The 22,746-nt window shown below is 44.5% G+C and overlaps 2 protein-coding genes across 13 annotated transcripts in view; both read left to right on the top strand.

Annotated features, from left to right (window-relative positions):
* Positions 1 to 16,932, top strand: part of PCNT (pericentrin) — a 78,643-nt gene extending 61,711 nt beyond the window's left edge. For all 12 annotated transcript variants that reach the window (XM_017838090.1, XM_017838093.1, XM_017838089.1 and 9 more), the window contains 13 exons: positions 148 to 321; positions 939 to 1,134; positions 2,997 to 3,210; positions 3,712 to 3,862; positions 5,646 to 6,362; positions 6,987 to 7,264; positions 7,522 to 7,621; positions 9,731 to 9,895; positions 10,614 to 10,852; positions 11,962 to 12,050; positions 12,737 to 12,896; positions 14,288 to 14,415; positions 16,537 to 16,932. In XM_017838090.1, coding sequence (XP_017693579.1) covers positions 148 to 321; positions 939 to 1,134; positions 2,997 to 3,210; positions 3,712 to 3,862; positions 5,646 to 6,362; positions 6,987 to 7,264; positions 7,522 to 7,621; positions 9,731 to 9,895; positions 10,614 to 10,852; positions 11,962 to 12,050; positions 12,737 to 12,896; positions 14,288 to 14,415; positions 16,537 to 16,580 — 2,655 coding nt within the window. In that variant the 3' untranslated portion in view covers positions 16,581 to 16,932. The remainder of the gene's footprint in view (positions 1 to 147; positions 322 to 938; positions 1,135 to 2,996; positions 3,211 to 3,711; positions 3,863 to 5,645; positions 6,363 to 6,986; positions 7,265 to 7,521; positions 7,622 to 9,730; positions 9,896 to 10,613; positions 10,853 to 11,961; positions 12,051 to 12,736; positions 12,897 to 14,287; positions 14,416 to 16,536) is intronic.
* A 2,998-nt stretch (positions 16,933 to 19,930) lies between these two features.
* The window catches only part of DIP2A (disco interacting protein 2 homolog A), an 83,434-nt gene continuing 80,618 nt past the window's right edge, over positions 19,931 to 22,746 (top strand). The window contains exon 1 of the mRNA XM_017838061.1: positions 19,931 to 20,027. Within this exon, the coding sequence (XP_017693550.1) occupies positions 19,931 to 20,027 (97 nt within the window). The remainder of the gene's footprint in view (positions 20,028 to 22,746) is intronic.

The raw sequence follows: 22,746 nt of genomic DNA, 5'->3' as shown, positions 1-22,746 counted from the left end.
TCTTTTCCCTTCTAAGATTCGAAAAGTACTCTTTAAACACTTTTGGTCTGCTTAAGTTAACAGGTATACTCTTACACAGTAAAGGTATGAAAGACACTGGGTTAGAGATTGAGAGAGATGCCATTTAAAAAAGAATTATTTTAACAGGAAACTTCAGGTGTTGCTGCTGACTGGAGAGGAGAGCTTCTGCAAGCAGTACAGAGCGTGTTTGAGAAGGAGAGAAGCGTGTTGCAAATTGATTTGAAGTCTCACTTCTCCAATCCTGCATCTGGTGATGCAGGTTCATTAATGGAAAAACTGGAGTATATAATGAAACAGCAAGTAAGAAAATCTCTTAAAGTGTTCTGCCCATAAATCACTTCTTTATTCCCTATTATTTCTTTTAAAGTTGTGTTTTGTTTTCTTTTTTTTTTATTGCTTCTGTTGTTAAATCTTATCTTGTGTATTAAAACAGATGGAGTGGGATCAGTAGGCTTTTAGAGTCTCTGCTTTCATACCATTTTTCCCAGACTTTGCACATTGTGCTACAAAGCCTATTGGTTATTTTAACTGACTCCAGAAAGACTGGAATAGCGAGTAAGAAATATTTGATAGAATTCTTTCCTTCCCTCCCATTTATCTAGAGCTTCACAGACCTCTCTTGCCAAGGATATATATCGAACTAATTCCGAATCTGGGATTTTTTTTGTCGATAATATTTAGTTTTTAGGTTGTGGTCAGATAGTCTGTAGTAACTGTTATGTATTAAACAATGTAAAGCAAGTGAAGTGGGGGTTTTCTTACATAACGTTAACATTTGAGTTAATATGAAGCATAAACTTTATACAGTGCTTTTGTATAAAACCTGTACTGCTGCTGGAACCCTTTCCTTAGAGTTTATCTTTGCAGAACACATGGAAATAGCCTTGTGGATTGAACAGGCCTTGGTTTGTTTCCAGGAGGAGCAGAGGCAGATGGTTGTAGAGCACCTTTTCTCCTCGGACCGGAATAGCTTGCTCTCGGAAATCCAGGACCTCCGAGCTCAGCTCCGCATGACACACCTGCAGAACCAGGAGAAGCTCCAGCAGCTACAGGAAACTCTCACCAATGCAGAAGATCACGGGAACAAACAGGAGCACCACCTTCGGAGGAAAGGTAACTCTTATTATCTGTCTGCTGCATCAGTTCTTTCTGACTTCTGCCTCAGTTCCTTTTTGCCTTGAAGGTAAAAAGCAAAAAAAAAGATGTTTTGCAAAGAAGCAGGTGCCGTACAGTTCTTCAGTTTTAGTAATGCACTCAGGTTGCTACCATGTGAGCAGAGGAAGGGATTTTTCTTTCTAATATCAGTAGTAAAGACAAATCTGTGAAAAGCAAAGAGAAAGCCAGACAGAGAGGGACCTGGGAGTTTGGATTGACAGGAAGCTGAACAGGATCCAGCAGTGTGCCCAGGTGGCCAAGAAGGCCAATGGATCCTGGCCTGGATCAGGAACAGTGTGGCCAACAGGTCCGAGGAAGTGATTCTTCCCCTGGACTCAGCACTGGTGAGGCCACCCCTGGAGTGCTGTGTCCAGTTCTGGGCCCCTCAGTTCAGGAAGGACATGGAGGGGCTGGAGCAGGTCCAGGGAAGGGCAACAAGGCTGGTGAAGGGACTGGAGCACAAGTCCTATGAGGAGAGGCTGAGGGAGCTGGGGCTGTTCAGCCTGGAGAAGAGGAGGCTCAGGGGAGACCTCCTCACTCTCTGCAACTCCCTGACAGGAGGGGGGAGCCAGGTGGGAGTTGGTCTCTTTTCCCAGGCAACTATCAATAAGACAAGAGGGCTCGATCTTAAGCTGTGCCAGGGTAGGTTTACTTTAGATATTAGAAAGAATTTCTTTACAGAGAGGGGGGTCAGCCGTTGGAATGGGCTGCCCAGGGAAGTGGTGAATTCTGCATCCCTGGAGGTTTTTAAGATGAGACTGGATGTGGCATCAGTGCCATGGTCTAGTGACCGCAGCGGTAGTGGATTAAGGGTTGGACTTGATGATCTTGAAGGTCCCTTCCAACCCAGCTGAATCTATGATTCTATGATTCTATGAAACTTTAAAATAGCCTGAAGCAATAGAAGCCTGTATGCAAGTAGTGCATACAGGAAAAAACCCAGCAAGGACAGTAAAATACCCCTGTTTGTTTTCAGGAAATTGTTTATATATATGTTTGCTAGTATGGAATCACAGAATCATTTAGGTGGGATAAGACCTTTAAGGTCGTGGAGTCCAGTCATAAACTTAACACTGCCAAGCCCACCCCTAAACCATGTGCCTGACTAAATAAGCAAGCCTGCAGGTTCACTGCAGGTTCCCTTTAGATAATAAAGAAACCAAATGCAAGTGTCCTTGATCAAATAAACATATCTCTTCAAAGCAAAGCACTGCTTTTTCCTTGTTTTTGCTTTTTCCTTTACTATCATTCAGCATTCAGCCACTTAAAAACTTATTGATACCAACACATGCACTGTCCAATAGAGGGAATTCTCTGGAAATCCACAAGTTTATTGCTAGTTTTGTTTACAATAAACATATTTACATTACATAATACTGCAGACATAGGTACATTCATTTTTTTTTAAATACTTATCAAATGACAACCTCCAAATTTGGGGAAAGTTGTTTCTAGTACTGAACAGAGCTGGCAAAAGATAGGTTTTATTTAGTGACTCGTGTCATAAAATAGGTCTGTAAGTGGATAGGTTTGCTTGGGGTTTAGAACCCATTAGTAACAGGTTACTTACAGTATATCACAATCATAGAGTCATAGTCTCACCCAGCTTTGATGTTGTGCTCGCTTTGCTTGGTCCATTAGCAGCAGAGCTGCAGTGTGTTTGTGCATCTTTCCTTTCATGTTTTGAAAGAAATTAATTCTCCAGACAAGAACACTTTAATACAGCTGATTTCCCCCCCTCCCCCCAATTTGAATTAGTGTGACATAATATTGTCAATTTATCTATAATGTAAGTAAGTGTTAATGTTTTCTTGTCCTAGTTGAATTATTGGAATATAAGCTTCAGCAGGAAAAATCTATTGTAAGTGACTTGCAGAGCACTCTCTCCGAAGAGCAGAAAAGAGCCTCTGGAACATGTGATCTCCTGAACCAAGAAAAAGCAGCCCTGAAATCAGCACTTCATGAAAGTAAGCAAGAGAATGAAAGGTTGCAGAAATCCCTGGAAGAGCTTCAGAGGGAAATAAATCAGTTACGGTGAGAAGTAGATTTATTAATTTATTTGATTTATCAGCAGGTCTGAGAGAGCTTTGTAGTAATTGGACACACAAATGGCTTAACACTTGGAAACATAGGGAGGAAAACTAACCTCTCTCACTTTTCTGGGATATGTTTTCTTTACTAGCTTCTGTCATCCCTGGGTATGTTTCCTTCCCCACTCCCTTCCTAGTGTATGCCAATGTTTTTCTTTCCTCTCACAGGACAACAGCTTTGCTCTGCCAGGACAAATAACTTCTCCCTATCTTAGTTGTTACTAAATAGAGCAATTCTTCTAGCTTGGCTTGCAGGGAGGTAAATGATTTCAGATGCTAAATAGTTGTGACTTGAAAACTGACTCTCTTTAGAAAGAGCAGAGGCCACCTTGAAGAAACAAGTCAATAGACCAACTCAGAGAAAACAACCCAAAATGTCATGTTGGCAGTTGCTGGTGAAGGATGTTTTGTTCTGAACACAGATATGTCATTTTGAACTTGACAGTTTTGAACTGGAAAAGAAAGGAAAGGATTTGGCAGCTGCACTTGGAGACTTGCAGGCTGAACAGCTGAAGGAATCTGAGCTCCGAGGTTGGTTTGAGGAACAACAGCGTCAGCACAGGAAAGCAGAGGATGAAAAGACAAAGGCTCTGGAGGTAACGCCCAGTTCCCTTGGGGCATGACGTTAACTAGCAGGTTATTTATGCAATCTTTTTTTTGTTTAGTAACTGTTAAACTCCCCCAAGCCTCTTCTGAATGTGCACAGTGCATTTTTTACACAGAATTAAAGCTTTCAGTTACTTTCATTAATTGCACGTGCAGAAATAAACCAAAATTGTAAGCCTTTCCCCCCACATCTTCTTAGTGTTTTCCCCTTTCCCATTTTCTGTTTTCAGCTGTTGTGTACTGCCCCTTGCTGAGCAGGGACAGCCAGATTCTGCAACTGTGGAACGACACCCTTAGTTCCAGAGCAAACTTGCCATAGGGGTGTGACGTGTATGATCACTGAGATTATAAAGAAAACCACCCATTGATACATAGGCTTGGCAGAGAGCAACTGGAGCCTTTCCAATATAACATTCATTTTTTGGAGGTTAAACAAAGTCTTGTTCCCTTCTAAATTGAACAGAAAACAAGTGAACAGCTTTCTCTCCAAGACTGTGATAGCAATGACTCAGTGCTTTTAAAAAGCCTGCAGTGACTGGAAAAGGAAGAAGATTTAACATAAATTATTTTTTGAACTTAAATCCCCAAACTAATCTGTATCAAAGAACTCCAAACAATCCTAATTAAATGTCGCGAGGAAACACAATTCTGACTATTTCCTTGTAGCCTGGCTTCTCCCATCCCCTTTCTGGTAGGTGTTTAGGTTTGTGGATGGGTTTTGTTGGGATTTTTGTTATTGCTGCATGGTAGGACATGTTGCTAACATCCTCCATCTTTTTGGAAAGCTGCTCATGCAGGGAGGGCAGAGACCAGGAGAAAAGTGCATTGCCCCAAGGGTAGTTGTACAGCAGATTAGTCTGGCTTTCACCAATCATCTCTTAAAGCCCTGTTATGGAATGGGGCTGCTGCCACTTGGCATCTGACCTGGCTTTCTAGGAGAGGAGAGGGAGAGGTGGTGCTGGGAGGGAGAGGCAGGGTAAACCCCCCTCCTAGGACAGCAGTGCTATGTCTGACTGTCTGCAAGTGCCCTGGAACTGCCCCTTCAGTCTCTGCCTTTCCTTCTGAAGAGAGGCTGGCTCCCAAAATGGACCTAGGGATGGATTTTAAACTGAAAGAGGGTAGGTTTAGATTAGGAATAAGGAAGAAATTCTTCCCTGTGAGGGTGGAGAGGCCCTGGCACAGGTTGCTCAGAGAAGCTGTGGCTGCCCTATCCCTGGAAGTGTTCCAGGCCTGGTTGGATGGGGCTTGGAGCAACCTGGGCTAGTGGAAGGTGTCCCTGCCCATGGCAGGGGAGTTGGAATGAAATGGTCTTGAAGGTCCCTTGCGATTTAAACCATTCTGTGATTATTTTTGTCAGACTCTATGCTTTAAAGAGATGGGCTGCAAAATCCCAAGGTTTTACATCTACTCTTACTGCTTAGATTTTTCTTTTTAAAACAACATGAGTTATTGCTGCTTCAGATGTCACTTATAGTGGGGCTGAGTGATGCAAAGAATAGTGATGAGGCTTTTACTAATTGAAGAAGAAATAATGTGCTGGCAAATATATTAACATGACAATCTTTGGGTTTGTTACTTGGTGCCAGGTTGCTAATGGGCATTTTTCTGTCACTCACAGTTTTAAATTCATCTTTTAATACCTGAACTACTCTATTGTAAGTCTTGAATATCTTCCTGGTTAAAACAGGAGGCTGGAAATCGCCGAATGCCAGCCAGCCCCACAAATGAGTGCTTGTGCTGGAATATTGATGTGTTCTCCCCTGTCCTGCCCAGGAGCTGCAGGCTGCCCTGGACGTGCAGGCGGTGCAGAATCGGCAGCTGGCCGTGTCCTTGGAGCACGAGAAAACAGTGACCGATAATCTCCGCAAGGAGCTGCAGATCGAGCACTCCCGCTGCGAAGCGCTGCTGTCCCAGGAACAGACCAAACTCCGGGAGCTACAGAAAAACTTGGATGCTGAGAAGAACCGTTCATTGGAGCTCCTGGATTCCCTGAACCACGAACGTGTTCTGACAGAGCAGCTGAGCATGAGAGTGAAAGAAGGTGCTTCCTGTCAGCACAGGGAGCTGCTGCTGGAACAAGCCTTCGTCCAAGAGCTCCGAGCCCAGCTGGAAGAAGAGAGGTCCCGGACTGTGGAGCTAGCTGCTCTTATTGAGAAGATGCACCAGAAGGCCATTCAGTCCAAAAGGCAGCTGGAGGCTGAGGTACAGATGTGCTGTGAGGAAACCCAGAAGGAGAGGGAGGTCAGCGACAAACTGCGAGCCACGCTGGAGTCTCTTCAGGCTCAAAAGCAAGAGGTGATCCGTTCCTTGGAGGCCCAGAAGGAAAGAGAGGCCAAGATGAAAGCTGACTGGGAACAACTGCAGTCGCTCTTCAAGATGCTGAAAGAGCAAGACAAGCATAAGAAAGAGGAGAGGGAGAGAGAGTGGAGACAGCAGCAACAGACAGAGCTAGAGAAACAGAAGGACTGGCAGAGAGATCAGGAGAGAATGGTGAGAATGTCTGTGTGAGTCTTGCCTTAGATTGAAAAAGCCACCCGTTGGGATTTAGCCCTGTGGATGATGTTCTTTAATTGAAATGTTTCCCTCTGTTAAACAAAGCATTCTGGAAAACGCATTAGATGAGCTCTTTTCCTGCATTTCTCAGTGCTGTTTTCAGGGGGTTGTGTCTGGGTTTATTGTTGACAGAGGTTGATCTTCATATCTTTACCTGTGCTGGGAATTGCTGGTTGTTCACAGGTGGAGAAGAATAGGGGTTAAACTATGCAGGATGGGACTAAACTGGGTTTCATGCCATTGCCCTTATTTTGAACTGGGCTCCTAATCATGGCTTGTGACAGTATTGGTTTCATCCTTCTAGTTTCTCAGCTCCTTCACTTGTAACAGAGGAGAGAGGTTTGCAGGCTCTGTGGAGACTTGCCAGTAGGAAGGTGGATGGAGTTAATGCCCACTCCACTGTCATTAAATGGCTTCCTGGTGGCCCCCGAAGGCAGTGCTCTAGGCCTTCCCCCAAAAGTGATCTGTGAGTTAAGGAACACCCAGATGGATATGCTGGTTAGGTGTGATGTCTGTGTATGCATAAGATGCAATTAACTACTACTTACTCTGTTCAAATAGCAAAACTTGGAACGGCAGCACCAGAGGGATGAACAAAGAATTAAAGAACTGCAGAAAATGCTGGCAGTATTAGAAGAAAAAGAAAGAAATCCTCCAACTCCAAACTGTCAGCAAGAGCTGTTGTGTACCTCAAACAAAGATGGGAATGCCAGACAGGCTGTGACAAAAGAAACTGGAAAACCCCATTTGCAGCAGCAGCAACAGCTGGAGAAGATAAGGCAGCAGTTGCTCTTTGTAGCTGTGCATCTGAACGAGTTCATCTATAAAACTCTAGATAAGTGAGTTCATAAAACAGTGGTTTACTTTCCATCCTGCTTCTTAACCTGCGTCGGTCATGGCTGAGAGCCCTGTGCTCTTTTAATTCTTAAAAATTAATGGAACTTGCTAATTTCTGTGTTTTTGGTAGTTTGTGTGATGAATAGTGCATGAGTAAAGCCTCAGAACTTAAAGGTCATCCAGTAGGGAGAAAGAATCAAATGTGCTTTAACATTATTACAAATCAACCTGATACTGAAAAGGTATTTCTTTTTAACAGAACGGTTCACGATTGGTCTGCATCAAATGATGAAGCTGTGGCCTCTTTACTACAGACCTTAAGGGAACTAAAATCAGATTTATTGTCTCCTGCATCTCAGGTAAGGAAAATAGCATGTATTTGTTGATTATCACTAAGGTTTTCTGTATTCTTTGGATTGCAGCACACGTGTAAGTTGATTGATAGATTGATTGATTGATTGATTGATTTTCCTCCCTCCCATTTGCTTTTGAATAAAACATTCTGAGGAAAATTCTGGTTTGCCTTGGCAATGGGAAAGAAGGTGTACTCCTGTACTCACACTACCATTCTATTAACAAGTTTTAATATCCGACTCTTGCTGTTTTGTTGTATTCCAGGGTCTGCTTCTGACAGCAATTTTTTCTTAGATATGTAGCATGTCCAAGGATCACAAGCCCTGGGATGTGTTGCTGCAGTGTCTTAAGCGTCCAGAGACAGTTGTTTTTCATCAAAATGTCAAGTACTTTCCAAAAAAGCACAATAGTGGTTTGTCACCTTGGGAGGGCTCTTCTGACTTATATTTGTAGTATTGCAAATATTTTACACAAGCCGAGCTCAGGTCTGTTGATACAAAATACATCATGAAAACGTAACTTTTAGATTCCATCTGATTCCCCATATAACTTTGCACTTTTATGTCTTTCTCTTGTAATAGACAGAGATCTTTTACCACATTTCAGCCAAAATTTAGGGATTTAGGGCTAGCAGTCTCTGGCTTCTGTTTGATTCAGATTTCTATTCTCTCACCTGCTTGATCTCTAGAAAACACAGCTTTGAGAAGGAGTTATGGACTGTCTGAAACATGAAGATGGTTTTGTAGCTTCTGCCCTCCTGTGCTCTTGTAGCACAATTCTAATGTGTGACAAGCTGCCTGGGCATGTTGTAACTCTCCCTGTGTCTACCTGCTTACAAAATACAGTAAATATTTTCCTTCTGTCAGCTTTGCAGTCACATAGCTACATAGACTTCTCTGCTTTCTTTTCCGGCTTGGATTTTTTTTTTTTTCCTCCACAATCACCTTTTCCTTCAGTCTCCTTCCTGAATATCTCCTTCCTTTAATGTACTGAACCACATGGTCTGGAGACCAAAGGGAATTCACTGCTGTAGTCTCTTTGAGTCGTGATAAATGGGGGAATAGTGGACAGGGAACCTGGCAGAATGACAGAGTGAAAAATCTCTACCCAAGTGAATATGGAGTCATCTGGTCAATCAGATGCCACGTGGTGCAGTGGATATCAAGTGCATAGATGAATCATGTAGAACTCCTTCAGATATTTCAGCACAACCTTGTTAGGCTGTAATAAGTTGCTAGGAGAAACTGGGCTCAGTTGTGTATACTTCTCTAATGTACAGATTTTATTTCAAGGGATAAAACATTAACTGCCTTAAATTACTTTTATTTCTTTTATGATCTACACCATGCACTGATGTAACTGTTGACCATTACATTTGTAGTTGATACAAAGAGGGTTATGAAGGCAGAACTTTCATGAAGAGTTGGACCTGGAGTCCTGAGTCTCATTCTTACAAGAGATGACTTACCACAAAACTTAATTTCACAGAATCACAGCATGGTTTGAGCTGGAAGAGACCTTAAAGCTCATCTCGTTCTACCTCTTGCCATGGGTGGGGACACCTTCTACTAGACCAGGTTGCTCCAAGCCCCATCCAACCTGGCCTTGAACACTTCTAAGGATGGGGCAGCCACAGCTTCTCTGGGCAACAGTTTCTAAGGACTGAATGTGATTTTTTTTTTTTTTTAAGAATTTATTTCTGTAGATGCTTCACAGCTTGGTTTTGTGTATGTACAACTTGTTTTTGCATGTACACAGTCATCTTTCTTCACAATTTCTGTGCTGCCTGTGGATATAGAATAAAGTCAGATGATGTGTTTCCCTTTCGAAAGGTTCAGGAGACCGTTATTAAAGGGAATGGGATCCCTGCAAGGCTGATCAGAGAAGAGGTAGCTTGATGAACAAAAATTCCTTACTTCTTAAGAAGGGCTTCTCATGCAGTTCAGTTTCCTATTGTGCTGTTTAACACCTGAATGCCATTGCTGATTTTCAGGCTCATTATTATTATGTTTTAATTTGTCATAAAGTCGGGGTTTACTCGTTTTGAGATGTTTGATTGTGGAAGTAATGTGCAAAACCCATCGTGGCTCACTTCCTTTTGATTTCTGTTTTAGATCAGATCTGCAGGTGATGGTGACTCTGTTCAAGAGCTGGAAAGGGAGGCTTGGCAGCGAGAGAGGAACGTACTGCAGAACGCACTGAAACAGGCTGAATCCCAACTGGCAAAAGCAAATGCTGAGATTGAAAACAAACCAGTGGTAGAAACTTCCAATCCTAAGGTAAAATGATGGGGATGGCCAGAAAAGGGGCTGTCTGGAGCTTGGAGAGCCCCATCAGTGTCATTTCAGGAGATGTCATTTCAACCTGATTTGCTGGGGATAAAAGGATCTATCAGATGATGGTATTTATCTTTCACTTATTGCTGCAATCTCCGATTGCTGTTTTAAAAAATGATTTTATAGATTAACAGTTTTATGTGTTATTTTAAATTAGAAACTTTCCCCATATATACTTCATCAGAGAAGTTCCTTTGGAACTTCCTTGGTGGCAGACAGACTCTTGCACCAAAAGTAACCTGGATCTTTGGACTTTCTACCTGTAAATGAGAGGGAAACTCAGATTTCTTGTCTAAGCATGAAAATAGAAAACACCCATTATTTTTAAACCCCACCTCACTAATCTTAAGTACTTTTTAATCTTGATTGTAATCAAGTCTGATAGGCATCTCTCCCCACATGATTTCTGGCTATTTTTTTTTAAAGCCCATTTTATTTTCTTTGTTAAAGAGTTAAGCTGTTTTAGAGTTTTGAGTATCACAGTTTTGCTTGAAAGCAGTCAGGACATTTAAGGCAGTCTGGCACTCCAAACTTGGGTGTTCTTTACCTGTGTACAGAATTGTATCAACCTGGATGTTTGACCTGAAGATAGCTTGTTTGTGGCTGGGTTTTTGCAACAGCAGCTGTGACAAAATCAGAAATCTTCCTTTTCTTTCTGCAGTTACAGAGATTATACAGGAAGTACATTCGAGCAGAGAGCTTTAGAAAGGCTCTGGTTTATCAGAAGAAATACCTCTTGCTGCTTCTGGGTGGATTTCAGGACTGTGAGCAGGCAACCCTCTCTCTCATCGCCCGTATGGGGATCTACCCCTCGCCTGCAGACCTGCAGCTCTCTGGGTCCCGGTCCCGGCCTTTCACCAAGTTCAGGTGTGCGGTCAGGGCCATCATCGCCATATCAAGGTAAAGCAAAAACACTCCCTGTCTCTCATACGTGGTGTTTCCTTGGGAATTTCAAAAGTTGGTAGCTCCTGTGGCTTGTCCTGCATTAATGTTAAGCAAAAGCAGTCTCCGAAGCCGTTTCAAACGTGACTTGTTGTCTGAGTTTGATCCATATTAAACTAAAGATGTACAAAAAAGGTCTTTAAGGTGAAAGAGGGTAGATTTAGATTGGATATTGGGAAGTATTGGGCTGCGAGGGTGGTGAGGCCCTGGCACAGGTTGCCCAGAGAAGCTGTGGCTGCCCTGTCTCTGCAAGTGTCCAAGGCCAGGTTGAAGCAACCTGGGCTAGTGGAAGGTGTCCCTGCCCATGGCAGGGGGTGGAATGAGCTGAGCTTTAAGGTCCCTTCCAGCCCAAACCATTCCATAATTTTGTGAAAAAGCTGCAGTATGTTTTGGAACCAGTACACAGCCATTACAAATTGAAGTCCTTTCAGGGCTGACCTCCTTGGTCTCCCTGGATAGTTTGTCTTGTATCAGAACGTGATCTGTCAGGGACGGTTCTCTCTGGAATCCAGCAGCCTGTGTTTCCTTGGGCGTGATTCTGTCATGCTCTGTCACTACCAAATGGGTTTTCTTAGCTGTTTGTGAGACAATATGCCATCTTCTAATGGCTTTTAAGTCCATTTAATAAAAAAGAAAGTAGTTTTAAATGTAATAGGTGGTTATTTCTGAGCGATTTCCTTGTCTAGTAAAAATGATTAGTCGCAAGTTTCTTTCAGGAGTTGACACAATGTCTTTGATGTGAATACCATAATGATGGCAATATCAGCAGTGACCTCCAAACTCCTCTCAGGTAGGAAGAGCTGCCACAGAGCTCTCTCTAGAGATTAGGAACAGAGAGGAGGAGCACAGCCAAAACAGGCAAGCCTTTCCAGCAGGTCAAGGATCATTGCAGGGTAAAATGGGATAAACCTACATTCCAAAGACTGAAGTTAAAGAATCCTCCCTTCATTCCCCCAGGGATTGTTACTTACATTGTTTAGTGTATTCTGTACCAATACAAATAATATTAAAATTTACTGTACTTTTGTGTATTTTTAATTCTTGTACAAATTTGTTCTCTTACTAAGGTTAAAGTTTTTGGTGAAAAAGTGGAACAAAGTCAGCAGGAAGAGCGCACAGGGTGAAAGCATTTCTCACAGTGTAGGAGGTAACACAGGTAAGTGTTTGGACAAGTGCGTTGTTTTTATTGCAATTTCTCTTTAGTGATGTGTTTCATTTGAAAGTGTCAAAATCTGTTTATTTTGTGGAGCAGATGGATGGATGGTCTGATGTAGGTCAGTAAGGACTTGAGTTACTTGAGGAACAGTTGACTGTTCCTTTGAGTTACTTATGGGTGTCTTTGTAAGAATTTCAACCAACATCTTAATACATCACCCAGTACTTTGAACTGTCTCCCTTAATGTAATATTCCATTACTTGTGCCTTTTCAACACTAAACAAAATTCAGATGAAATAGTGTATTTTGCATTACCTGATACTACATAATTTTCATTGTTTCTAAATTGCTGGGAATATTTATTTTTAGAAAAAGCACCAAGTTCTTGCATAAGCCCGCTGTCATGTGATTCCTAGGAAACTTGAATGCTCAAATGCTGAACTTTCTAAAACCTCACTACAAAATAGTGTCGAACTTCTGTTAAATCCGGTTTAAAAAAAAAACAACAAAAAAACCCAAACCAAACCATAAAAGCAATTAGCTGTAGAAAGTGTATTTATCTGCATTCAAACCCAGACTTTACTGTATTCTGCTGTGGTTCTCGTGGGTGTATTGGATGTGTTTCTGACAGCCTGTTCTGAATGGTTCCCAGCGCATGTTTTTTAACCCTTTCCTATTTGCCACAGCCTCTGGTGCTAGAACAGAAGTTCTGAAAGAGCAGCAGCCCCCGGCTGTTCCCATCAGCTCTCCCCCTACCCGGGACAGGGACATGGGGCTGTGCCACAGAACCAGCATTGCAAGATTTGGGAGCCTCTCCCCCCGATCCTCTTCCCACTCGCACAACAGGTCAGTTGGACATCCCACAGACAGCCTTCCATAAAAATGGAACCACTCGTTAAAGGAGGTACTTGAACCAGAAGAGCAGTTTGTTTTCCTAGATCTAGTAAATGTTTTTATTTCTTTCAGGATGGTACAGGAGAATAAAGCTTCTTGTCTGCTTTAAGCATCGTGTCTGATGTTCTTGGACTGAGAGCATTCCTAGTGGTGTTCCCCAATTTAATTTGGGCAGAGCACAGAATTTATAGAGGCTGTGTCTGCTAGCCTGCTCTGAAGGGCAATTCTTGTTGCCTTTGCAGGAGTTGACATGGGAGGTAGCTGGTCTCAGTCCCATCATCTTGGAATGTGTTCTTTGTTTCTTAACCTCATGGCTAAATTAGAAACTCCCAACGATCAGGCAAGAATTTTCTTCGAAATGAAGAAAAAAAATAGCAGCAGAGAAGTAGCTGTGGTGATCCAGGGATACACAAAGACAGGAGATTCCCCAAATTATTGTAGGTTTTTTTAGCATTGCTGACTGATGTGGGGCACAGACAATGCTTGCCGTGACAGCCAGGTGGTGTTGTGGTTTGCATGGAATTTAACAAAACATCTTGGAGAGCTGGAGACCTGCAAGCATTCCCCAAAAGACTTAATTCTGCCCCACCCTGTTCCTCTGTCGTGACACGTGTCTGGGTCTGACGGCCCTGCCAAGGGAAGTCACCTGTGTGGTATGTAACAGGAGGTAAATAAGGCTGATGCTCAGTGTGGCTGAGTGAGTGGCAGCTCAGGCCTGATGTGGATCCAAGGTAGGCTAAACAATGCCTGTTGCTGCTCTTGTGTCCTGGCAAAAAGCTATACAGAAGGAAGGGATGGATAGGAGCTACCTCCTGCTAATGGAAAGGTGCAAGGAAAAGGAGTAAATCCAAACTACAAATAGCAGTGTCCCTTATGTCTGCTAATATTTGGAATTTGTTGTTAATGCCCAGAAGGGAGACCCATCTAAAGGGGCCCCTTTTTCAACCTTGGCCTTCAAGGTAGTATTTTCCCTGCTGAAGAGGAGCATGCACACCTTGATGCAGCTCCTCCTTGGTCCTTCTGTGCAGAGGGTCTTGTCTCACTTGGCCATTTGGACTCACTTCTAACTGCATCTTTCTTACCCAAGGGACTTTGTGTTGTGGTTAAGTAGAGAAAGATTCAGAGATACTCCAGCTTTTACCAAAACATCCTTTCTTTTGACTCCCCTGTATACAAAGCTACCCAGTCTATGTTGTTGTATACATAACTTTTTGGTGGTGGTGGTGTTTACTATTGTTCCACTTTTCGTTGCCTGGAATTCCTGCCTGTACGAATTCAACTTTACTGTGTATATTTGAGACTGTAGCATGAGAAGAAGAAACTAATTTGTCTTCCTTTTTAAGATTGCATCCGTCCCCAAGTTCAGCTTCAGAAAAGTCACTTGTGTCACCTCACGATCCCGAACGATCACTCACAGAATACATCCATCGCCTGGAGGTTATCCAGCAAAGACTGGGGGGGATGCAGCCAGGTAAGAACCACCTTCTTGCCCCCACAGCTCCCAGAAGCCTGGGTTGATTTTTGCAAGGTTCTGTTGATGGAGAGGTACAGAGACAAGGCAGATGATCAATTTGATCAAAGCAATGTCCAATTTATTATTTAAATCAGTTAACTTTTATACAGTTTAGTTTAGTTTGTTCAGGGTACACGCTCACAACAAGGTGATTGGATAGCTCAGTCTGTGCACGCGTCTCATGTCTCCAGTTCGTTGGACCTGATGTTCTGTCCATGTGACTTGAAATCATTCTTGGCACACAAAGCCCTTCCTAATTAATCTGCCTTTAGGGGCTTTCCGAAATCTGCAGGTGTACCTTTATCTCTAGTTTCTCAAGGCTTTCTTACTATAAACATACTATATTCTCAAACCATATAACCAGACACACAGCTAACAAGTATAAACACCGCGTATTTTCACACAGTCTGTAAGTATAAACATTACAGCTTACAGCTTCTGAAGCAATGTCAAGCAAGGCCTACAGAATGCAGAGAAATTGTTCAGAGAAATCTCTTTACTCCGGCCACAAGGTTCTTTGTACATATTGCCCATAAAGAACATCATTTTAGTGAATAATTATAATTATTGGTAGGGGACGACTAAGTAAGTTTCTGAAACTTTCGTGAATCGTATCTAAAACTAGTCCATTTCTCAAAATAAGTTCATAGTGAAATTCTTCAGAGATAAGGCTGAATAATTTAATGTGGTTTCTGTCCCCACTCCTGTTTCCAAGTCTAAATAAACGAGTGTTGCAGTTTAAATGAAGCTTTGTATAGGGTTAATTTGCTTTAGAGTCAAAGACAGCTGTTGTAATAGCTGAGCAGGGCTTTCTCTGCAGCACAGACTTCCCTTCCTGTCCTTCCCTCATTTATCACTTCCTTATGTTCCATAATAGATTAAAAAAAAAAAAAGATCTGGAGGCTGGTAAATCCAGCCATCTAGTTCTAAGCTTGATCAAAGAGCACACAAAGGATTGTAGTGGACCTTAGCTTTGCTATTTAAAACACTTCCACCTATTTTCTGGACTGCAGCCAAAAGCTGACCAGGTCGATATTTAGCTGTGGCACTGAGGGGATGTAGAGTGTGTTTGGATTCCTTCCCACACTGCACATACACACCTTACATTTTTCTTTGCCTAAGCATAACCATCATCACCTGCTGTTTCCCAGGTGGGCTTGCCTCCTGTAATTGTCCTTCAGCCTTTGCCCAAGTATATCACTAAAGTCAGCAGCTGCAGTGACAATACACATAGAAGGGTTTGGGTTGGAAGAGATCTTAAAAATCATCCCATTCCACCCCCCTGCCATGGGCAGGGACACCTTCCACTAGACCAGGTTGCTCTAAGCCCTGTCCACCCTGACCTTGAACACTTCCAGGCATGGCGAGTCCACAGCCTCTCTGGGCAACCTGTTCCATGGGAATAGTTTGGGAACTTCGACATTATTCTCAGCAGGGCTTTACCCAGAAACTCTATTACTATGACTTTGTGGGAGTTGGGTTCTTTTCCACAAATACTGCAGCTGCATGGCAGATACAGATAGATAAATAAATTTCAAACTTGAAACCTGATAGCCTTTATTGAAGGAAGGTATTTTGCTTCCAAGTGCGGAATAAGTACTCCATAACTGAGACACCATGAATAGAAATTCTGTGGAAAGTGCATATAATTTCTGTCATCTCCATGTTACCAGGACAATGATGTCAGGCATTACAGAGTGACATTGCAACCTTTAGAGCAGTTCTGTGAGCCAAATGACTTCCTAGTTTCTAATGAACTTTAGGACATCTACTCAGTGACAAGATCTTGCCCAGCAACAGAATCACCACAGGAGTGCCAAAGTCGAGCTGTCACTGTGGGTAAAGCAGGCCTGTGATGGAGCACTGGGCCCACTGTGTAAAGGTTTGCTTTGGCAGGCGTGTAAGCTTTCAAATCCTCTTTTGGATTGCTCCTAAGTGGCTCGTGAAAATGGGAATTGCTTTCAGTGTAGCTCGTGTGAGGCACGTTGAGAAAATTACATGCTGCTAACTGCACCCTGTCGCTTCATAACACAAGCAGTTTTCTAATATTCATTTGTTGGTTTTTTTTTTTAAATTTAGGACAAGTGCCAGGCTCTCCTCGTCAGAGAAGCATGAAGAAGTGATGGGAACGCTTATGAAATCTGTCCTGGGAGTTACTGCTTCCTTCTGAGCTGGTCCTTACTGAACAGAGGCACTTGCAATCAATCTCCTGTGCAACTGAATAAAGGGCAGTGCTTTTACAGCAGATTTTTATATGACTCTTTTTATTATATTTTAGTACTTAAGAGGGACTTTTCTCTGAGAATGATGTTTTACATTCTCATGTAAAATTACTATAAGTTAACAGCTGAAGTGTGACTGCATCACTGTCTTGTAAGCTGCAAAAAGTCTCTGTGGTGTTTATTTTTCTAGAGTGTATAGATGGATTCCTTGTAAAAAAAGTTATTAAAATGGCATTTCATTAGTGAATTCTTACATCGTATGGTTATTTGTTTTCACCTTACCTGTTTACTCATCTTGCTGTTCCTGAAATTGTTCGGGCTTTAATATTTCTGTAGGATCATTCTGACTAAAGGAACAGCTCAAATACTGTCACGAATATCAAAGATACCTGTAGCCATTTGTGAATTTAGGGTTTGCTCTTCTGGTCTGACAGTAAGTAAGTTCTCCCTCCCTCAGTCTGTCCTGTTTACTCTGGACACTTTTAGCTTCCTTTCTCTAGTTCAAAAGGCTCATAACTTCTATTTAACTCTCTGCATTTTTGGCCAAACCTACCAAACAAAACCTCTGAACTGTATCTATCTCTAGTGTAAGTGAAACTCCTGGTTGCAAATCCTATCCTCTGTCCAGTATCTTGTGTGCAGGTACCTTCACGGGGGCAGTTCCAAATGTATATGAAGTTGCTGGTCAGAGGAGAGGAAAGAGGCATTCTGGTGGTAAATCCATTTCCAATCACAAAGTCTCAGTGCAAAAATGAGAGAGATTCCAAATATCATGCTGAATAAGACTTCTTTCTGTGATACTTCTGTATTTCTTTAGAAAAAGTATAGGCAGAATTATAATACCAGAAATATTTTAAACCCCTGGAAACATGATCTACCTTTGAAGCAGATGTGGTATTTAACTTTGGAGCATCAGAAAAATCTCTTCTGGAGGCAGATTATTCTACTGCAGCCTGTTACAAGATTTTTGTCTACAGGGTATTGACAGTTATATACTGGTGTTTGTCTCAGATTGTTTTATTGCTTATTTAACTTCTTTTATCCAATATTGGTCCTAGTAAGCCCTTATGTATCTGTCAGGTAGATCACCATTTAGTTCTCTGGAAAAAAAAAGGTGGTAGAGATAGAAGATTGAAGATAGAGGAGCCTGGCCTCCAAGAAGTGGGGTGGGACATGAGCCTGGTCAAGGGGCAGGGTAGGGTGGAGGAGCAGTTTGTGGCCTGTGAGCAGTGCCAAGAGCGTCTGTGCCATGTGGAGGAAATGCTGTGGAGCTCCAGGATCAGCCCTAAGTGAAGGAAGAGTCTGGATTACATGGGGCCCAGCTTGATGGACTGCTGTACCTGAACCGTGCTGGATACAACAGAGATGCCGTCCTGGCTCTTCAGCAAACTGGTGATTTACTGCCTGTGGATGTTGGTAAGACCTTTCCCAGTGCCTCCTCATCCTTTTGGTCTAGAGTTCTAAACCAGTTTGAACTGACAGTTTATGCTGGCTCAGTGCATCATAATTCTTTTAAAAATCAGATTCTAGGAGTCTTAAGACTCAATGCAGCATTGTCAAACTGCACACTGAATGGTGCGGGTGCCTTTTTTGCTTAGCACAGCATGAGTTTATCCTCTGTTGGGAACAATGTGCATTTCTAGAGCAGAGTTCAGAACTGGCACTAAATCAAATCTGTAATTGCATACTCACACCTGAATGTTCAATGTTGACTGTAAGCAAGGCTGTGATACCAGAGGGCCGTTGCTCAGAGTGAGCAAAGTGTCAGTACTGACACTGCAAATCCAAATTAATGACTAGTTTTAAAAACTGACACTCTTAGTTGGACATGAAAAATTACCTTTTAAAGGGTGGTTGGCACATCATAGGGATAGTTCTGCTTCAAGGGAATTTGGCTTTGCATTGGCACATTTTTTAATCAATCTACAGGGGTTTTTTTTATGTCCCAAGACATGCAGGGCTCTTCCCAAGCCCTGGCAGGGCAGTCTTTCAGGATCTGAGCTATAGGTGTTACCTGTGGCTACGTTCCCATCAGCGCAGACGGCTTTCTGAAGGACAGTGGAAGCAGAAACATTTCTGCCTGGTATCGGGGGTGAAGTTTTAAGCAGTGTGGTTTTCCCAGTGCTGGTGTGATGTGCCTGTGCCCTCGGAAGGGCAGTCGCACAGGGCACACTCTCCCATGTTGACCTCAGTAAAATAAGCAGAGAAATTGGAAACCCCATATGTGATACCAACGTGAACCCAATCACCCCAAGTGGGGTAGCTGTTTTGCACAGAAAGCAGCTGTTAGCAGAAAACTTCTCCCCAGATTTCTTGCCTGTTTTCTGGTTCCAGGAAAGTTATTCTTACTGGCAGAGCAGTCCTGGCAGGACCACAGGCAAGGTCCTGGATTTGCCTTTGCCCGAGTCACTGGGAGGCTGCAGGAATGCCAGAAGTTCAGCATGCCCGTGGTGTCTTGCCACACCCACTCACACCGGAACTTGTGGTTGCATGGGGAACCAAACCAAGTGTTTCCTCCTGGTCTCTAGCGCCCTTTGAGAGGTGGTTGGCTTTAGGAAAGACTTATTAATTAATTAATTAATTAATTAATTAAAGTCCCAGGCACCACTTTAGATCTAGGCTGTCACACTGGAATTCTGTGGCATGAATATCTCCATATCCTATCCCGGGACACGCCGTGGGTTGGGGGGGGGGCGGAGAGGAGGAGCCCGGGCTTCACAGTGACCGAACTCTGACTTCGGTCACAGTTCCTATTTTCTGTTCGGAGGAAAGGAGTGGGGAGGGAAAGGGCAGTTTCGGTACTTTCAGGAAGTGATCTCAGCAGAGCAGGGACGAAGGAAAGGGAAAAGGAAAGAGGAAGGGAAACAGGAAAGGAAGGGGAAGAGGAAGGAGAGGAAGGGAAAAGGGGGAAGGGTGGGAACAGGTAAGGAAAGGGAAGGGAAAGAAGGGGGAAGGAGAGGAAAGAAAAAGGGAAGGGCGAAGGAGAAAGGCAGCAGCTGGATGAGGCAGCGGGCGGGCCCTACTACGGCCCGGCCCCGGCCCGCCCCGGGCGCGGGCGGTGTGTCCCCGGCTGCGGCGGCGGCTGCGCGGGGCGGGGGGGCCGGCGGCCCCTCCCTCTTTTCTTCCCTCCCGCCCTTCTTCCCTCCCCTCCGGCCCGGCCCGGGACCGCCGCCGCCCGCCCCCGGCCCCACCTGCGGCAGCGCTGGGCGGCGGCTCCGGCGGGGTCCGCTCGCTGCTCGCCCGCCCGCGCCATGGCGGCGGAGCGCGGGGGCTGCGCGCTGGAGGCTGTGCCGCTGCCGCCTGAGGTGCGCGAGAGCCTGGCGGAGCTGGAGCTGGAGCTGTCTGAGGGTGAGCGGGGCCGCGTCTCGGCCGCGCTGCGGGGCCCGGCCCGGCCCGGCCGGCGGGGAGGCCGCGGGCGGCTCCGGCCGCCCGCCCGGGGTGGTGCGGGCGCGGTGCTGCTCAGGGGGACCCGGGGCCGGCGGCGGCTTCGCTCCTCGGCGGAGCCCGCCGGAGCCCTCGGCCGGGGGCTGCGCCGCCCCCCGCGGGCCCTGCGCTGGGAGCGGCGGCGGAGCCTCCCTCGGGAGCGCTTCCAAACGGCCGGTTAGCGCGCGGCTGGATGCGCTGGAAAGACAGTTGGTTTTTAGATTTTTTTTAGTTTTAATGTCTGTTCCTAACTGTAGCTGAAACCTTAAACCTCTCGCTTTGGATCTCTCGTTAATTCCCAACGTTTTTGTGCTTCCCTGTGTGTACGGGCAGGAATATGGTGATGTTCCCTCCATTTCTGTAGAGCCACGGAATCACAGAATGGTTTGGGTTGGAACCTTAAAGCTCATCTTTTTCCACCCTCCTGCCATGGGCAGGGACACCTTCCACTATCCCAGGCTGCTCCAAGCCCCGTCCAACCTGACCTTGGACACTTCCAGGGATGGGGCAGCCACAGCTTTTCTGGGCAACCTGTGCCAGGGCCTCACCACCCTCACAGGGAAAAATTTCTTCCCAATATCCAATCCATCTCTCTCCTCTGTCAGTGGAAAGCCTTTCCTCCTTGTCCTGTTACTGCAGGCCCTTGTCCAAAGTCCCTCTCCAGCTCTCTTGGAGCCCCTTTAGACAGTGGAAGGGTCTTTAAGGTTTCCCTGGAGCCTTCCTGCTCCAGTCTGAACACCTCCAGCTCTCCCAACCTGGCTCCAGAGCAGAGGAGCTCCAGCCCTGTGCGTTAATGAGCCCTTGGTCAGAGGTGGCAAGATGCAGTGCCATGCAAAGGGTCACAGTGACCATTCTGTGGGTTTTCAGCCCCCAAAAGGAAACATTCCTTCCCCTTCACCTCCAGGCTGGTGTTTAGTGGTAACAGCCCTTCTGTGATTGCAGTGGGAGTTGGACATGGTATCTTGGTGAAGGGCTGGGGAGGATTTTTTTTTTGCTTATTAGTCCCCTGGCATGGCCTGTCCTGCAGACAGGCAGGTGTAGGCACTTGGTGCAGGAGAGCATGGCAGGGCAGAGGTGACCGAGGCAGCATTTTCTGGGAGCAGATACTCACTGAATTTTCCTCAGCTACGTTGTCAAGCTGCACATTGGAATAGAAGAGCTAAAAACCTGTTAATGCCGTCCAGGGTCCTGGGGGTGGGAGCATTCAGTCCTCTCCTCAGGTGTCTGCAGTATCCAAATCAGCATGTTCAGGTGGGCAAAACCGGAGTTATTTCACCTAAATACACTGACTGAGGTCACGGTTTAGGAAATGATTCACAGGTCTGCTGTCCTCGCCTGCAGTGTGGAACCTCTGGTGCAGCAGGAGGGGAAAGGTCTAGGATGGCTGACTTTGTTGTCCAAGTGTAACCTGTCACTGCACGCCTGCCGGTGAGGTCAGAAGCAGTACCTGGCATGCCCTGGTGCTTGTGCAAGAGGAGTTCCCCTGCGTTGTGCTCTGCTGTGTGTGCAGCTGGGACCATGTGCTGGCACAGTGGCTCTTCCTGTGTGCCTTCCTGTATGCCTGCGTGCAGGTCAGCTGGGGTTCCTGGGGCTGGCTCCTGGGCTGTGCAGTTCCTGACTGTGTGTTTGTTTAACTGATGGAGCATTTTTTTAGCAGATAGGTCTGCAGCATGTTAAACCTGCGAAACACCTGGAGTGATTGCAAAGTGTCCTAGTGCAGGGGGTCTGATATGGAAACTATATTGCTGTGTAGCTGCTGGATTAATTGATTGGATAAGGTGGTTATGTGAGCTCAAATTTCTTGACCACTACGAAGACCTAATTTATGAGCTTAGATGTGAGTCCTTTTCTGCTTTTCCTCAAAGAGGAAAAGCAGAAGGAATTTGCAAGTAGTTCTTCGCCACCCAGTGATATGTTACGTGCTCGCTTGAGGTTTGTGTGTGAAGCTTTTAGTGGACCCCTCTGTCATTAATGCTCAGAACTTGCTCATTTGGAGAGGAAGGAATAGCAATTTAAGATTATGCTGCATATGCCACAAGTTAGAGAAGGTCAGTACTTGGAAGGATGTTCCCATCATCTGAGAGGAAGTATGAAGGGAGAAAGGAAGAAACACAAGAGCAAGTTCCTTTCTAATTTGTGTACGTACTTTGTTAATCGAAGTGTTATATGTGCTGTGCTGAGGCAGGAGTAATGTCTGTTCTCTTTGCTTACATTATTTTCACCTATGAATAAATCAGGAAGATGATTTTACCCCAAGTTGTTGTAGCAAAAGTTGGGAAAAGCGTTTGTGTTTAGATGTAGAGAAGAATGGAGACACGAGTACATTGGTACTTTCTAAAGGCAACTCAAAATCCTAAGTAAAGCATTTGACTGAGAAGAGTTTTGGATGGGGATGGAATGCCAGCTCATGCTGCAATTCCAATCACGTGCACTTTGTTGGATCCCTCGCATTTCCAAGATCCTAATCTCTTGATTGGCGTTGTTTGTATTCTTCATGTATCGGAAAAATAATAGTTGGGGATAAAAAAGTTACCCTAGAATGATGCTGCTGTGAGGCCTTGTTACATCAGCACTGTATTTTCTTTCTTGTTGAACAAAAGTAGTGAATTTTGTTAAGAAAACTAAGAGATGTGCCACAACCTTT

This window comes from Lepidothrix coronata, unplaced genomic scaffold (assembly GCF_001604755.1).
Source record: "Lepidothrix coronata isolate B3197 unplaced genomic scaffold, Lepidothrix_coronata-1.0 Scaffold323, whole genome shotgun sequence".
In the NCBI taxonomy this organism is placed as follows: domain Eukaryota; kingdom Metazoa; phylum Chordata; class Aves; order Passeriformes; family Pipridae; genus Lepidothrix; species Lepidothrix coronata.
Note: the sequence above shows the minus strand (reverse complement) of the source record. Positions and strands in the feature narration are given on the sequence as shown.